Source organism: Mchenga conophoros, linkage group LG11 (genome assembly GCF_057382185.1).
Source record: "Mchenga conophoros isolate Kocher_MC1m ecotype Shallow Benthic linkage group LG11, M_conophoros_male_GT1.1, whole genome shotgun sequence".
NCBI lineage: Eukaryota > Metazoa > Chordata > Actinopteri > Cichliformes > Cichlidae > Mchenga > Mchenga conophoros.
The window spans coordinates 618003-636016 of record NC_140536.1 but is presented as its reverse complement, the minus strand read 5'-3'; the positions used below and the strand labels follow the sequence as shown (position 1 = coordinate 636016).

The following is an 18014-nucleotide window of genomic DNA, read 5'->3' as shown; positions in this document are numbered from 1 at the left end:
CATTCGTGAAACTTTAATCCTCAGCACAAGGGTCACATTCCAAACACTACTACATAATTCAGAGCTTAAATATTTTTGGTAAATTAAACTGCATATTTCAATCTTTTCAGACTGCAATAACCGAAAAACGATTTCTGACTGATATTTTTACGTTTCCCAATTCGCACACAGCTTGCATAAATTTTTATTTGTATACCAACACTATGGAGGTCTCCTTCATTATCTGCATTAGACCAACTTCCTGTTAATCGTTAACCAATATGGCTGGTAGCGCATGTTCTAGACAAGTAGCAGGTACAGGAGGGACCTATGAGATGTGGGAGTGATTACAACATTAATTTATAGTGCAGAGTACAGAAAGATGTATGAACAGAGAGCATGCAAAGGGATAGATAAAAATGAATGGGACTTTTATCCTCACAGAATGATTGCTTAAGTGCATCGCTTTAGTCTGCACACAAACACAAGGCCCAATAATCTTTAAAAATCTTGTCTAGATTTACACTCTGTCCCTTAATTTCCTCTGTAATGGATCCCTGATTGTCGTGGAGGAACAACCCACCATCCCAAGCCCAACCCAAGCAGTGTGGTGGCCCCCGAGGGCAGGCTGGTGGTCCTTGGCCAGTGTTTGTGAAAGGGCCCCAAGCTGCATGCACCGTGGCAAATGAGGCGCGTGACTCATCAGACCAAACATGGGATTAGCTGGTAATGATCTGGCAAATGGTTTTGAAATTGTAATTATCTGGCCTTCAGCTGGATCTGCTAGGAGGCAGGGACACATAGAAGGACTGACAAAAAAGGAGATAGAAAGGAAAATTATAGTTATTATTTGCTACGTGACATGCACATTAGCAAAAGTCTCATTTAAATATAGTACAGTTGGGACTAACAGAGAATACACGCACGAGATTCAAGCAGACGGAGAACTTAAAGAAAAAGGACTGAAACATGAACATGGAGAGGCAACAAACACTTTCACATCCTAACACATGTCCACTCCAATCTGACATAACTGAGCTCTAACTCTGTGTTGATCCATCCAGGCAACAAAATAACTTCCACAAAGACTGATGTAACCCGTCCAGTCATTACTGCTGACCTCTGCTGCCACCTGCAGGGAGGAACATAGAACAACTTGTAGCGATGCCCACTAAAGTTCCACGTGCTGGGGTATGAGTTACTGCAAACCCAGCAGCAAAGCAAGAAAAATATCAAATAACACAAGTCCAAGTAAGTAATGAACCAAGAACACATATTATAGTTTTAGACTACATTTTACCAAACAGTCTGAGTTCACTGAAATATTCAATAATACCCTTCATGAAGCCTGGCCATCATTACAGTTTTTCTCAAATGCTAAAACACATGTCACAAACGTTACCACCAGGTCCCCCAATGTCCAAACACAACACCCTTCTCTAAAGCTACATAAACACAACCACACCTTCCCACTGCAAAACTCAAACTCCCACACCAAGAGAGCAGCTCGAAGCTGTCAAAACTGTAAACACTATACACAGCATTACACACTACAGCAAAACAATTGAAAACACAATGCTCAATTTGTGAGAAGGTTCTTTGTTTCATAACTGCCAATGCATATTTTAGAAACTATACAGTAACGGATCGTCGTAGATCTCTGCAGAGGATTAGGCATTTAGATTTGTGAGTTTCATATGAGTAGTATAAATCTATGGAAAATCCTGCATGTACGTACACTACTGTAACACAACTCAATGCAAAAACAGAATCTATTGCACACAACAGTAATCTTGAAAACATGAACAGGGTGTGAAGTGTATTTACGTTATTCACACCACACACACCACAATCACTGTGCGGCATCATGTCGCTGAGCTGTTGCTCGCATCTCGTCCGTAATGATGGTGCGAGGTTGTCTTGCTCTCCCTCCTGGACCTTCTCCTCTCCCATGTTGGCCTCCTCCTCTTCCTCGTTGGTCTCTCCTCTTCCTCCTCTCATTTGAACTCCTCTTCCTCATTGGCCTGCTCCTCTTCTTCCAGGGCCAGCTCTTCTCCCTCCTCTGCATCAAATTCCTCTTCCCCTGACTCTGCCTTCATCCATTGTGTTTGTTTGGAACCTTCAGCATACTGTGCACTCTGAACTTGCTTTTACATGTGGGTACAGCATTAGCAACAAGTGTCTTCAATTTTGAGTCATTGTGTGTAGTGACTGACGCCAGGTGTGTTCCCTGTGTTCAAAGATTGGTGACTGTGGCAAGCATTTTGCATCACATGGGCTTTCATTTGAGGATATGAGCAGAGTTGTTTTGCAACATGTGTTTTAGCAAGGAAAAATGTGTTTAGATTTATGAGTACAGAGGGTTGTGTTTTGTGAATTGTGTCTTCATGTGACATGTGTTTATGGTACTGGAATATGGTGGCTACATTTAGTAAATGTGTTTAGACTACTGGTCATTTGGGTTACAGGATTGGCTTTTGTGTTTTAACATTTGAGAAAAACTAATGTTACTGCTCTCTACCAACCCTCTCTCCGTGAGTTTTGACTAGGTACATACAGACTTTTATTGTGAAGGTTGGGCACTCTTGTCCATTAATCCTCTTAGCAGATTAGCCTTTGAAAAGCAAACCCTCCAGCTGCCATGATGTCTTTTAGAGTGCACAGTAGTAACACTGAAATGAAGATGCCACGTTTCCACAATGCCAGCTGACAACCAGACAGATTCAGACGAGGAGGAGGAGGAAGATGACGGCGGGAGTGAGGGAGGAAATAGTTCATCTGTTGTCACTTTTTTCAGTAGTTTAATTTCAGGTGTGTTTTCATGTCAGTGTAACTAACCCGACTCTATTCAAGCTAACTTTGAATTGTTGTGAGTTTTTCTGAGTGGTGTAATCAGTGTTGTTTTTGATGCAGCTCCTCTTGTTCTGTAGTGACACCCTACCAAAGACATCACACAGTGTCACCAATGTTTTGCTGATGTTGTTTGTAAATGTCTTAACTGCAGCACCCCGAGGAAACCCTGAGGCCTGTACTACAAGGCAGGGTGTGGGCTGATCTGGGTAACTCTAGAGTTCACTCTGAGCCTTCTGTACTATGAAGCAAGTTCAACATATCCAGAGTATCTTTTCATGACCTGGAAGCACTTCCCCTAACACTGACGGTCAGCATAAGTGGTTGCATGATGCTGGTTATCAGCCTGCTAAGTTAACCTGGGGTTTACTGATACAAGCGTGTTCATATGAAAGAGTTGTGTTGGAAACATCTGGCAAATCGCATTGATTAGTGCACTGGCAGCTGAATTGAAGAATAAACTATAGATTTAGAAAAATACACACATAATACAGAATGAAAGCAACAAAACATAAATAATTGATGAAAGATGAAACTCACTTTACAATGTTTACAGTTGGGGCAGATTGCTGCCCCTCACTGAGCCTGTTTGGAAGGTTCTTCCTGTTAAAAGGGAGTTTTCCTTCCTTCCCATGTTGGGGTTTTCTCTGCGTTATTGTAAGATCCTTGTCATACAATATAAACCTGGAGGCAACTCTTGCTGTGATTTGGTATTATAAAAATAAAACTGAGCTGAAATGAATTTATTTAAAAGTATGAACAGCATCAATGACTTTGCACTTCAGGAGCTTCGGTCAATAAGACTGGAAAGAGGCTTTAGCTGATTTGAAGTCTAGAAAGAAGCTAAACAACTGGGAAGTCCACAAACTTATGACGATCTCAGCTCCCAGACACGGGAGAATCTGGTGGATCATAATCGAGCATTTTCTTAAATTCATATTTTTATCGTAAGAATACAGAAAGATAATCTGCTCACGTTAAACTTGTTTGGTCGCGAAGCAGCGACGTCGCAAAATGATGACTTCACGTGTTGACTTTGTCGTCAGACTGCGCGACAAATGTAGTCTTATTTATTTACGGAAGCTTAAGCCAGGCGGTAGTTCGCACTTACATCCTGGATAAGGAGAACTACTGGATTTGATTATTAAATATTTCTTTCAACTCGCGAACATTAACTTCAGTCGAAGTCTCACTCTTTAGATTTGCCTCTAAAGTGCGTTGACCTGTTAGCCTAGCTTAGCCTAGCAGCACTGCTCGGCCGAGATGTGTCCTGAGCTAGCACCGCCGACAGCATGACAGCACTGTGATATCTGGTGTTTGTGTGTGACTGTGTTAAACTGCCGCTGGTTAAACAGGGTTTGTACGAAAGTGGGGCTGCTTCCGGACCGTTCACAACATGTTAAACGTCCCGACCCAGTCCTTTCCGGCACCGAGCTCCCAGCAGCGGGTCTCTCCGTCCGGCCAGTCCGGGAGGAACAAGGTAACTCACTTTCTGGATCCCCCGAACACCCGTGAATCCCGCACACGCCCGTTACACACTTTATTGTGTTGATGCGCTTTCTCCCTTCTTTACTTTTGTAACCATTTATTAATTATCCTCCAAAATATTTATTGCGCAATTGACTTTTTTACATTTCTCTTTATTATTCTAATAAATCAGAGCTTCTATTCTGGCAAATAAGTCAGTGAGTTAAACCTGGCACATAAAATAAACTCGCAGTGGAAATAACCGAGTAATCTGGAGACACCTGTGTCGTCGTTTCCGCTCATGAGAACAACTGAACACTTTTTGCCACATAAATCAAGATTTCACGTTGTTACCTGGAAATGTCGAATCCAACAACGAGTTCGTGCCTAATTTATTCCAAGTGAAAATGTTTTTTGTTTGTTGTTTTTTCAGTGGCGGAAGCAAATATTCTGCTAAATAAGTAAACGTAAAATAATGTCAGAGCTTACTTCGTGGGATGCATCAGTTGTTGTGTATGTGAAGTAACAAGGCTGGTTGCTGTTATGGCAGATTTATGTTTTGCATTAGAGAGCAGTATTTATTCGTTCAGAGTTTTGGGGTTTTGAACGTCACACCATTAACATCTGGCATATTAGCAGAATTGAGTTTCCACAAAGCTCCAGAGCTCTGCTGTCTAAAATGAGTTCCTAACGTTTTTCATGACTCTGCCCTCAAAGGTGGCCTTGAAGCCGGGCCACAGTCTCATGGACTGGATTCGGTTTGCCAAGAGTGGAAAAGATCTTACTGGACTCAGAGGGCGCCTCATTGAAGTTACTGAGGAAGAACTGCGGAAACACAACAGGAGAGAGGACTGCTGGACCTGCATACGAGGTGAGTCTGCAGAGGCCTTTCTTCTTGGAGAAAACTTCATGGCACTTCTCTTTGTGAAGTTTGTCCTTTTGACAAACTATATAACAAACAAATATGACAAACTAAATAGATGCAAGTAAAACACAGCAGAAAATAAATAAAGTCAAAGACTCAGCGGTCCTGTTGCTCTATTTTCACCTGTAAAGCAGGAGTGGGGTAGGCGGAGGGTTACCCTGGTGCAGGTGTGCCCCAGTCAGTGGAAGAATCCGCGAGTTTCTCTGTGAGTTTCCCATCACGTCGTAGCTACTCGGTGCTTGTTGGAAGTTTAGGGGTTTTTTTCGCTGTAAAAAGAAGTTTTCTTCCCACGCACAGCGGACACTAATGTTTTTGTCACTTTTTATGGAATCAAACTCAAAGTAAGGTCAGTACTTCCACGCTTTAAACGCTGCACGCTCATACTCTCTCCGCACTCGATATATAATATAATGTTGACCTGCACACAGCTGTTGTCACTAACAGCGCACTCGCTTACGTCACTGTCGTGAGACATTCTCGCAAAAAATCACGGTTTTAGTAACGCAGTAACGCAGCGTTCCTACGGGAAAGTAACAGTAATCTAATTACCGTTTTTGCAATAGTAATCCCTTACTGCCCATCTCTGATCACGATACACGATATATCACAATATGTCTGAATAACCTCCAAAAACAAATGTGATTTTCAACCATACACGGCCCAACATTGCACAGCTGTACTCATTCAAATTCACCGTTCAGTAAGTTTTTCTACTTTGAACACAAAAAATCTGAATGAATTGAAATGTTTTATTTGAACCCTTGTGTTGTCCTTGGGACATTTTTGTCCTCTAAAGAAATGTTTTGCTCTCAACAATGTGTTTTTTATTCATCAGATGGTCTGAAAATAACAGAAGTTATTCATTACTATACTATGCATGACTGGAATAAGTTTTAAGTAATTTGAGTTATTTATGGGATTTTTATTGGATTTTATGACATCTCTTGTCCTCGGGGACAAAAATGACCCCAAAGTACAAAGTGTTGCAAAGAGCTGTATTTTCACACCATACTGTTTTCAAACATCTTTGATCTTGGATCACTGATGTGTGGGGTCAAGCACTGGTCATAACAACCACAACAGGCAGCACAATGAGGAGGCAGGTGCTCTATATTCAATGAAATTTTATTTATACAGCGCCGAATCACAACAACAGCCGCATCAAGGTGCTTCATATTGTAAGGTCGACCCTACAATAATACATACACAGAAAGTAGCTCACAGGTCTCCATTGCAGTGGAGGCTTGTGAGCATACTTTTTTTTTTTTTTTTACCATGTTGTGCAAAGCAATGACCAGTAGGACAAAGCACATATTGTCCTCTAGTATAATGAGGAGGGAGAATCAATGTTCAGGAAGATCCAGGGTTAGAAGATATAGAAAATATTGTCAATATTTAGAGCACATGCTACCCTTTCTCTGAAAAAGCACATCAGCCACCTGCAGAAGTGGAAGAAGGCTATGAAGTGAAGAAAAGTGATGAAGAATCTGAACTATGTTCAAGTAGGTTCTCAGGCATCCAGGACATGGTAGTCTGAGGAGCTTGTCCAAGGACACCGTGGTAAGAACTCCAGACTAGAGCACACAGAGATTGAACCAACAACCATCCAATTAGCAGATGACCTGCTCTACAGCCAACTCGATGATGAACAAGGAGGGACAACAAGAGAGGAAGAAAAATGGACCGAATGCAGCTGTAGGCATATGTGGGTGTGTTGATTCTTACTGCCGTGCATCCAGTAGAGTCGCTACGGCCAGTTTATGACATCCTGAGTCTGGTAGAGAAGTTTTCATGCTGACACAAGATTAATCATAGAAGCACAAAAAGGACATAATTTCTTGATAAAGACACAATAGATGATCGTCGTTCATGACACAAACGTGCTCCCATTTGAGGTGTATGGAACAAGTGGGTGTTCCTCCTGCTGTGATGTAAGATCCTGGTACTGATGTGACTGTATGAGCACCAAGTCCCCTTCAGAGGACTCTGTCCCCTCCAACAGAACATCCAAGTAAACCAGGGAACTTTGAGACAAAAACATGGGCAGCATGTGATGCAGGTCCAGCTGTACATGGAACATGCTCGTGTGCGATGGCAAACCGTCTGTCCTGCAGTCAGGACACGAGTTGTCCCTAATATTGCAGGTTTCCAAAAGAAAACAATCACCTGTAACAGCTTGTTTACTGTATATGCCCCTTGGCCTGCAACTGCAGAAAGAATGCTGTCCATGATGGGACCAGTGCAGAGGAATAAACCTGAGCTTCCTCCTGCACTTGGGTCAAATATGGACACGCCTTTGTCCTCATGAAAGTTTGCCTTCACTCAGACTCATGCCCTCCTACCATGCCAAAATATAGAAAACTGTCAGGCAATGAGTTGGAATAAAGTTGAATAAAACCTTGAAACACAGAAATGATATTTTATACTTGACAGGGGATTTCTCTAAATCACCCCGTAGTTCTTCAGCTAAGACGCCTGAGTTAGAAAACACAAACACTGCAGTTGTCTTTACTCGCGAGAGCAGTCATGGACGCACGACCTGCGTCTCATCACTGTCTGCGTGCTTTATTTATACTTGTCTGTGTGTGTGTGCGTGTGTGTGTGTGTACAAATAGCTTCTTATTCTAAGAACTCTGAGCTGAGGTTCCCCTTTTTCTAAGTCTGTATGTTCTTACAGAAAGAGGAAGCTATTAGTTGTTTATCACACAAAAGTACATGTCAAACGTCACGTAGACATTTGCTTAGTGATCAATAAAAGAATACATTTCATGAAGCTGATCACATTATATAAAAACTATTTTCCTTTGACAGTACTTGTTGCTTTATAAACAGTCAAAGCAAACGGGGGCATTTTTGAGCCCAGAGGACAACAGATGTGATTATTTGCTGCCAGTAAAAAACTTGTAGTTTAAAAACAGTTTCCTACATTAACTTTGACATAAACCCGTCTGTGATCATCTGTTAAAGCAGCCGACTCTGGTTGTGAAACGATAATCACAATAACTGATGATTTAATTTATTTTTTACCCAAAAACAAAGAAACATTTTGTATAAATGAGACATACATTTGAAATGGAATAAAAAAATAGTGTCAAAACAGTGCCCAAAATGTAACATGTAGGGTAAATTTTGTGGTCATGTGTTGGTCTTAAGTAAAACTAAGCTGTAACACTGAATTGATTGGCAATTTATACTTTTAAAAACAGTCAAATGAAGTGGGGTCCCGTGGTATCAGGAGGACATTATGAGGGTTCGCCACAGAGGTTTGTCACAGTGACGATGCTGTTCGTCTCTTTCTGTCGTCAACAACACTGATATTTAACAAAAGATCACGGCAACAGAAAAGGGCATTGAGCAATGTTTCATCAGACAAAACAACTGAAATTAAAAATGTGCTCCTTTGTGCTTAAACAAAAACTGTCTAAACAAAAGTGTAGACGGCGACTACAAAAACCCCCGACTGGTGCAATCCAAACGACAGCGAGTCTCAAACTCCCGCCGCCACCATGTTTTTCCCGATGTTGTAGTAAATAAACACGCATGCTGAGTGCAGTGTGTCAGGTTGGGAGGGGGGAATTAGTGATGCATTTGCAGTGTGTGGGAGAAAAAAAACTCAGTGAATTACATGCAGACAGCTTAATATTGCCATGGCGACGTATACTCAATGGTTACGATAAAGCCATTTATGCGTCGCACGTGGAAAAACTCGCGATACCTCGCGTGTATTCGATAAACATGGCCCGCCCTAGTTTGAAGCTGTTTCATTTAAGGTAAAGCAGACGTGCTGCAGCCTTTGAGGACGAGGTCTCTCTGTGTGAGGAGCCCAGTCACTGATAACACAGCTGATTTCTCAGCAGAGTGTGCACGCTCACGATGTGGGACCTTTCTGGGTTTTCTGGATGTATTCTGTGTAATTTTAAAAATATAATTAATTAAAAATATGATAATATTGAACAATCGTTTTATACTGTTTTATCTGTTTCTGTCTGCAGAGGACAAACATAACTTAATACACAAAACGTTGTGTGGATGTTTTTGACAGGTATGGTGTATAATGTGAGTGCCTACATGGACTACCACCCTGGTGGAGAAGAGGAGCTGATGAAGGCAGCAGGAGTAGATGGAACTGAACTCTTTGACCAGGTATGGAAGCAAAAAGTAAATGCAGTGTATTGTATAGTCTGGAATGCATCTGCAGATTTATGATAAGTGGTAAACGTTTAATTGGTTTACCAGTGTGCACACGAAGCGCCTGTAGGCTCATTTTCCTATCAAGCATCACTGGAATCAATAAATCAGTTACAGAGTCGACTTCACATGTCCGCTCTTTATTCTAGGCAGGATTTGTTTGTTTAGTCATGCCGATGTGTTTAGCTTCGATTTTAGCGTCAGACTGTGACATAATTCTTTATCAGTCTCAGAGTCAATTAAAACGACTCTCCTGTTGGCTTCATGTGTGAAAGTGGGGCCTCGCTAACGGGCAAAGCTGAGCAGAGGTGAAAATAAGTCTGTAAGACTGCAGCAGGACTTGTGTTTGCAGTATGATATAGATTTGTAAGCTCAAAGCTTCAATTCAGCTTTATTTACACAGCGCCAAATCACAACAACAGTCGCCTCAAGGGGCTTTATAGTGTAAGGTAGACAATACATTGATAGATACAGAGAAAACCCAACAATCATATGACCCCCTGTGAGCAGCACGTTGGTGACAGTGGGAAGGAAAAACTCCCTTTTAACAGGAAGAAACCTCCAGCAGAACCAGGCTCAGGGAGGGGCGGGGCCATCTGCTGTGATTGGTTGGGGTGAGACTGACTTGGATGAGTGTATATGTGTGTTTGTGAGCAGGTCCATCGCTGGGTCAACTATGAGTCTATGCTGAAAGAGTGCCTGGTGGGCAGGATGAGCACCAAGGCCGCCACAGCTGTTAGAGGTACACAGAGATTTACATCCGTCTGCACTCTGCAGAAAAACACAGCCTTTAACTAAGTCTATGAAGCTGGGGGTCGGGGGGCTTCTCACAAGTATACATGTAGAAACTGCTGTGACGCTACATCCTGGTGCTGCCATAGTTGTGTTTAAAAAATAAACATGTGTGCAGCTGTGACCAGTTTATTGGCACATCTGTAATAAATACACATAAATATAATCGAGTCATGCTGTGTATGTTCATGTTTAGTATGATGTGTTGTTGTTATTCCAACTGAAAGTTTTTGCTGCACCTAACATGGTTTCGTCTGTTGCCATAGCAATCCTCCCTCCCCCACCTGTGACTGGCCTCGCCTCACCGACTTCAGTGGCTCCTCTTCCAGACAAAGACTCTCGCCCTCGGTATGAAGGACAGTAAGCACCTAAAGAACACATCTGATAAGGAAGCTCTCGAGTGACAATATCCTCTTCTTCCTGTTGCTGCAGGTACGATTGGTTCCAGACTGATGGCACTGTTCATCTGGTTGTTTATACCAGAAGAAAGGTAATCGCTCCACCTGTGATGTGCTGTAAGATGGAGCTCTTCACATGCCCCCCTCTACACTGTGTGCATCCAGGCCCTGACTGTTATTGAGCTCCACTTGTGTCCTGTGTTGCTTTCATTCCTCTAACCAGTACAACCAGTACCAGCTGTGCACACAGTAACTGTACCATCTGTATGTGTCAGATACCCAGCTCAGGCTGTACCACTGTCGATCTAAAGGCAGGTGTTCTTCGACTGGAGGTGCTGCTGGGGAAAATGTCCTACATGATTCATTTGCGTGAGTATTGCTGTGTTGCATCGATCCTACGCAGCTCACTGCGCTGTGTCGTTGCAGCAGTCTTTCACTCTACATAATGAAAGCCCAACTCTCAGCTGTCCAATCTGGCAAACACAGAAACATTTTCATTAACTGTTGTTATCATCTGCCTGTCAGTCATAGCAGACTTGTGTAAGGAGGTAAGGTTGTGTAAGGTGTGGCACTAAGCTAAGAGGCCTTAAAGAGCTGCTGGGCTGGAAGTGTGATACACTACTTTAAAAAAGCACCTCAGCTGTAAAAGGCTCCTGGGGTCATCAACGTGGCCCTGCTGCGAGGCCGGCAGCATAGGTGCATCTATGAAAAGCAAACTACAATAACTCACATGAGGCAAACACTGAGCTTCACTGACGAGAGCGGGAGCTTCATACAGCACGCCTCATTCACCCGTACAAGCACCTTTTTTCTGTGCTTAAGTTCTTTCTGTCTAACATCGATACGCATTCGTACTCTGATGGGCACGTCGGTAGATCAGCTGATGACCCGCTCTACCTCCTGAGCTATCGCCACCCCAAGAACAGCAGATCAGCTGTCAAGCATGGTGGTGGTAGCATCGTGCTGTGGGGCTGCTTTGCTGCCAGTGGTCCTGGTGCAGAAGAAGGACGACCTCTGAACTCTTCAGCTAGACAGTTAAAACAGCACAGGACAGTGATCCCAGACCTGTTCCCAGCTGTTGTTCTGCATAAAGCAGGTTAACATTAACCTTCCCAAAGCTCCGAGCTGAACTGTATTGAAATATGTGTAAAACTGACCAATTTAAACGAACTGTTCAAGGTTCAACATACCGAGAGACATTTAGTCAAGTATTAGTTGGGATGTATGTACAGTATTTAAGCCTGTATGTATCTGTTTGACTTTGGTGAGAGAAAATACAAAATGGATTTAGATTTGTGTGCTCAATTCTTGTTTTTTTTTTTTCAGTCCACTTTGGGAAAAGAGCCGTTCCAAGAAATCATTAAAAGCCCAAAGAGAGCCTGAGTTTCGTGTAAACGTTTGACCACAGCTACACAAGAGCTTTCTCCCAAGCATTCCTCAGTTGTGGAAGTCCTACAGAGATATTTGTTAGCTCCCACATGTGTTGCTGCTGACTCTCTGTTCTCTTCACCCCTCACAAGTCACAGCAGATGTTTCTCTTTCTGCTGTCATTGAGCATTTCACCATAGAGGATCTGAAAGCTGGGGTTGTAGTCTTGGTCTTTGCTTAGCTTTATAAAGGTGTGAATCGGTGGTATCCAGATTTAGCTAAAATCAGATTATGGTTTGATTTGGTGCCAGAACTACTTGAATGTCTAATGAGACTTTTAGGTGCTGTTACTTGTGGAAGCCCCAGTTTTTCTCCTGTGGAGATTGTTCCTCCAGCTTTTAGCACAGCTTCTGTCAACACAGCCCTAATGTGAGTTTCAAGCTTATGAATAAATGCTTTTGTTTGTAAAATCGACTGTCGTGCTTTTGCAGGTCTTTCTGATGAAGTTGAGGAAAATGTTGCAGGTGAACAACATCTTTGAAAACAGATTCTGTAAAATGAACATGCACTGTCTTGCTGTTGTCCTTAAGTTGGTAAGTTGTTATCATCTACAGTTCACACTGCTTTCTCCGTGGGAAAGATCCAGGTTAGCATACGCAAAGGTGCTCACGGAAAATGGGCGAGTCTCGGTCAACCTCTGGAGTCCCATAATACGTTTGTACGCCAAAAGGACCGAGGTGGGTTCCAACAGCATCACAGATGTGCCTGTGCAGCCCGTTCACATCGCTCCACTCGCTTCCTGCATGCTGTGTGCTCAGACAAAAAAAAAGATACATAGGAGACCACGTTGCTGTTCCCTGTTTTACAGCTCTCTTCTATCGGGATTGTGTGTTGGTGTCTAAGACTGAGGTGAACCACAACACTTACCTGTTCAGACTGCAGCTCCCTGCTGGGACTGTCATGCATGTGCCAGTCGGGAAACACGTCTGTCTGAAAGCGCTCGTCCAAGGTGAGCAGTCGCACAGGCAGCTGGTGAAACGTGTATAAGCTGCAGTTTAGAGGAAGCTTAAAACACCTGTGGAAGCAGGTGTGGTGAGCTGCTGAAGATAGAGCAGTGTTAGAAAGTTTATATTGTGTGGGGATGTTTCATTATCATCTACAACCATGAAGTACACAGTGGTACAGAGTATTCACATCCTTGTTGTTGGTGTCTTAAACCAGGTGCATTCAGTTTGCAGGCCTCCTGTCCAGAATAATGTGCTGCCCTCTTTCATCAGTGGGACAAACTGGTCCCCAGTGCTGCCGCCTGTGTGCGTTTGCTAACCTCCAAATAAAATCAGCATAAGGCATAAAATCTGATTATTGTGCTCATTTCATTTTGATGTGGAGAGGACGCAAACTGAAAATAAGAAAAACACATTACATGAAAGTTGTAAAGTGATTTTCAGTGAGTAAAATAAGTATTTGAACCACATGGAAAACATGACCTTGCACTTGGTGGAGAGCCTCTTGTTGGCAACAGTAGATGGTCAGCAGGTTTGCACACATCTCAGGGTTTGTGCTCTTCCACTCCCGAGTCTGCAGTCCTGATGTCCTGTCACAGCTCTCTGGTTGTTACTTCAGGAGTATCTGACTCATCGGTTCATTATGATGTAGCGCACAGCCTTTGTGTGGCTGGGTTGTAGGGGATCGCTACTTATTTTACTCAGTGACCTGCAAATGTGTATAATTCAATTCATATGTGATTTCTAACTTTTATGTAATGATTTTTTACATCACTGCGCATTTTTGTGACAACTGTTTCCACCAGTCTCATTCTAAGCCTTACTATAGTTAAAAATGAGCACAGCTAGATAAGTGATGACAGGTCAGTGAGTAAAATGCTGATATTAGTTTGATTATTTCAATGGCAGCGAATCACAGACAGAAACAGCTCTGACCTTGGACTGTTTCTGGGAGTGTGACATCACCGAGACGGGCACAGCTGTAAATCTTACTGTTTGTTATCTACATGCAGACGTGGAGGTAGTGAGGCCGTACACTCCAGTGGAGCACACATTTCCAGCAGCTTCTAAGAACGGGTCACAGGAATCAGACCTCTACCTCATGATCAAAGTCTACCCTGGTGGAGCGTTCACCCCACACCTCAGCAGCCTGAGTGTCGGTGAGTCACATTCAGGGAGCAGCTCCCAGGGTGGGAACATGGATGAGGTCCAGTGACTTCTCTCTCTTAACCTGTAACAAACAAAAGTACAATGAAAAAACCAATGTGTGCTTTTCCACGTGCGGCACAATAACGCGACCAACTCGCCATTGAACAGTAAATAATGTTCTGAATTTTGATTTGATGAAGGTGTTTAATCTGTGGAAACTGTTGTAATAATGACGCGTTTACTCTTCTAGGTGACCGTGTGGCCGTAAGTGGTCCAGAAGGCACCTTCAGTCTCCGCCCTCTTCGTGATGTTACAAACCTCTACTTAATAGCTGCAGGCACAGGCTTCACGCCCATGGCTCGTCTCATCCGTGCGGCCCTCGAAGACATCGAAACCATCGGGTAGGAGCAAACTTTCAGAAGCAGCGCTCATAAGTGACACCTTTGTATTCAGTGCTGATCAGTAAGTCCATTCATTTATATAAATCAATGTACTTGGAGCAACCATCTGGTTGTTGGTCACCTCCCCGAACTGTATCAGGAGTCTCCAGGGCATGAGAAACAAACACACAACAAGAGAAGCAAACAAACAACAAGAGGAACAAACACACAACAAGAGGAGCAAACACACAACAAGAGGAGCAAACACACAACAAGAGAAGCAAACAAACAACAAGAGAAGCAAACAAACAACAAGAGAAGCAAACAAACAACAAGAGAAGGACACAAACAACAAGAGAAGGACACAAACAACAAGAGAAGGACACAAACAACAAGAGAAGGACACAAACAAACAACAAGAGGAACAAACACACAACAAGAGAAGCAAACACACAACAAGAGAAACAAACAAACAACAAGAGAAAGAAGCAACAAGAGAAAGAAGCAACAAGGGAAAGAAACACACAACAAGGGAAAGAAACACACAACAAGGGAAAGAAACACACAACAAGAGAAGCAAACACACAACAAGAGAAGGAAACAACAAGAGGAAGAAACAAACAAACAAACAACAAGAGGAACAAACAAACAAACAAACAAACAACAAGAGAGCAAACATGCAAACAAAAAAGATGACTTGCAAAGACCTTACATTCCTGCATTCATTCATTGCATGCTGTGGGTCAGATGTTTGCGTACTGGAGATATTTCCCGTCTTTGTTGTGATCAGTTTTGGGTTTCATTGCTCAAAAAAGTTACTTATTGGTCACTTTTCTTAAATGTAGTGCTGTACGTTACCTTCCAGGAATTTGTTTCACTACTTTTTACACCGTTTTTGCATTTTTCCAAAACGCACTGAAACACACTGTGTGATAATCACCATTTAAACACATAAAGCTACAGCCCCACACACCAACACTGATCTGTCCTAATGAGGACACACGTCATCTTTCTCTTAGTACTTAGGTGTGACCACGAAGCAAAGATGAAAGTGGTTGCCATGGTGATAGTACTGTAGAAACGGAGGCTGACTGCTCATCAGTGCTCATGTTAACTGTTGAAACTTAGAGTGTGTCTGCTGGGCCGCCTCACTCAGCTTTAACATCGCTGGGTTTTTGGCTAGATTAGCATTAGCATGTTTGCAAAGCTCTAAAGTTGCGTTAGCAGCATGATGCAGCTGCTGTGGATGCAGTTTGCACTCCTTTTATAGAAATAAAAGTCATGTCCATCCACTCTGAAGACTGTGGCACTATGAAGTGCAAGGGGAACTGCGGGATGGATAGACAAGCAAAGTAACAAGGAATTAGACTTCTGGGAACCGGTTCTTGATTCCCATCAATACTTCAGAGTGCTTGAAGGATCTGGTTAGCTGTGCAACAGCTTTAGTATCTCACACCCACTCACCATCTTTGATTTATTCTTACAAATCCAACAAAACAACAAATACGTTTGCACAAACCTGATCATTTTATGAAAACCAAAGTGTTTGGATGCAACATCTGTCTGTCATGTGTGGGTGGTTGATTATATTTTGTTTGAGGCTCTGACACTGTGTTCTTAGATGCTCTGTGTGCACTGTGACCTCTGGTGTTTTACCAGTGAACTCCCTGTGCTCTTGACACTAGTTTGAGAAAACAGTCGTAGTGTTTTTCAGTTGGCTGCTTGCTTCATAACCTACAACATGTTTGTGTGTCTCCAGAAACACAAAGCTGCTCTTTTTTAACCGACGAGAAGAGGACATTCTTTGGCGCTTTGAACTGGATGAACTGGCTGCTAATAACGGCAGGTATAGGAGCTGTGTGCCTGGGGAGGGCCTCACACTGTGGGTCGTGTTAACAACAAGCCTCTAAGGTGGTGCATGTGAACAAACGGCAGGGTGGAGTCATCGGTAGAAAAGAACCCGAGCTCTAAGAAAGAAAAAGAAAATGCAGAGAAAGAGAGACGATGAGGAGAGGAGTAGTAACTAGTTTAGGCCAGTCCTGTTAAATGTAATTTAGATAGCTGGTTCAATATTTGTTTTAGCCTTTGGAGCTTCAATAAGCCGGTGTGTCAGAAAAATAACTCTTCTCAACTGAAGTGAATGGCTGTGGAGACATGTCTACATGTAAAATGGCTCTCATGTCTCGTCTTCCGTTTGCTGTGTGTTAGGTTTCAGGTGGAGCATGTCCTCTCTGAGCCCAGTGAACGCTGGACCGGCCGGAAAGGTCCGGTGAACGAGCCCATCCTTACTGAGCTGCTGTCCAGGCCTGATGGGTCCAAATGCTACGTGTGTGTCTGTGGCCCTGCAGCCTTCACAGAGCTAACACTCGGGTAGGTAACACAACCGCACTGCTGCTCTGACAAAGTGTTTTATTTAAAAGCCGTCCTCACGGAGATCTATGTTCTGTTCGACTGACTGCACTGTTTCACTTGGTGTGCAATCACAGCATTTAAGAGCGCCAATACAGTCATGTGATACGTCCTAGAAATATCATTGAAACAGGCAGCGAGCATGTTCACATAGACTCCGGCAAAGTCTCAGATTTTATATGATCATTAAATAATAAATGTGTTATAAATTCAAAGGCCAAACTGCCTCAGCTCCGCGCTCTATTGTTCTTTTTTTTCCAAGGACTTGATGTAATTAATCGCACATATTTTTCCACCTGAAATCTTTTTAAAACATTCAGCTGCACGGGCCTAACAACACCACACTGAGAACATTTTCCATGTGTAGCGTGAACTGACTCAGCTTTGTGTTGACCTCCTTTCCTGTGTGCTCTTCTTGTAGGTTGTTGAAGCATCAGGGCTTCAGTGAGCAGGAGCTCCACGCCTTCCAGGGTTGACGTGAAGGGAACACTGTGTTTCTATGCATCGAGAACTTGATGATGCTGATACGTTGGAGGTGCTCTGAGGAACGTCATATAAATAAAGAGAAATATCACTGGTACTGTTTCAGATACAGTGGATCCAGAAAGTATTCATTCAGCATTTGTCATGATCCAGCCTTATTCCAAAATACATTCAATTTGTTTTTCACTTCAAAATTCTACACGTGACACACCATGATAGCAAACTGAAAAACATTTGCTATATATATATATGTTTTTCAGTTTGCTATCATGTGTACATGGCCTTAATGCCTACTCCAGCTCATTTAGCTTAAAGCTGCTCTTAACCTCGTCAGTGAGGTAACCTGCGCTCACTGGGCATATTTAATTGCTGCTCACCTGAATGCTTTGAGGAGTGAACAGCCAGTGACACCTCAGCCTGAGTCCAACCTGCTGATTTTTATAAACACACTGCACCTTCAGTTCTGCCTTGACAGAACCTCATCACCTGCCTCTAGTTTTTAATTCACTTTCATTTATAAAGTGTTAAAATCACAACAGCAATCCCTGCGAGGTGCTTTATATTGTAAGGTAAAGACCTGCAATAACACAGAGTTCACATTGCAGGATGTTATGCCACACAG

General features: G+C 42.8%; 1 protein-coding gene across 3 annotated transcripts; it reads left to right on the top strand.

Annotated features, from left to right (window-relative positions):
• Window positions 1-2611: 2611 nt before the first annotated feature.
• cyb5r4 (cytochrome b5 reductase 4) lies at window positions 2612-17499 on the top strand. Of its 3 annotated transcripts, none has more exons than XR_014894309.1 (16): window positions 2612-2790; window positions 4185-4309; window positions 5014-5167; window positions 9264-9364; window positions 10067-10151; window positions 10468-10549; window positions 10634-10691; window positions 10875-10968; window positions 12459-12491; window positions 12582-12704; window positions 12836-12976; window positions 13985-14131; window positions 14371-14521; window positions 16260-16342; window positions 16709-16870; window positions 17331-17499. XR_014894309.1 is itself a non-coding variant. In XM_085290474.1 (16 exons), exons 1-16 carry the CDS (start codon window positions 2679-2681, stop codon window positions 17383-17385), a joined length of 1710 nt encoding a protein of 569 aa, XP_085146600.1. In that variant the 5' UTR covers window positions 2614-2678; the 3' UTR covers window positions 17386-17499. The 3 variants fall into 3 exon arrangements, 2 of the variants coding, with proteins under 2 accessions (XP_085146600.1, XP_085146601.1); XM_085290474.1 differs by having other exon boundaries at window positions 2614-2790; window positions 16260-16346; XM_085290475.1 differs by having other exon boundaries at window positions 2775-2790; window positions 2984-4309; window positions 16260-16346.
• The last annotated feature ends 515 nt before the right edge of the window (window positions 17500-18014 follow it).

What these genes read in the sequence shown, in the direction of transcription:
- cyb5r4 (XM_085290474.1), top strand. Translation starts at nt 2,679, where the DNA reads ATGCCAGCTGACAACCAGACAGATTCAGACGAGGAGGAGGAGGAAGAT. An exon ending in AGTTGAGGAAAATGTTGCAG is followed by an intron (nt 12,492 to 12,581) that starts GTGAACAACATC and finishes TATCATCTACAG; the next exon opens with TTCACACTGCTTTCTCCGTG. An exon ending in TGTACGCCAAAAGGACCGAG is followed by an intron (nt 12,705 to 12,835) that starts GTGGGTTCCAAC and finishes CCTGTTTTACAG; the next exon opens with CTCTCTTCTATCGGGATTGT.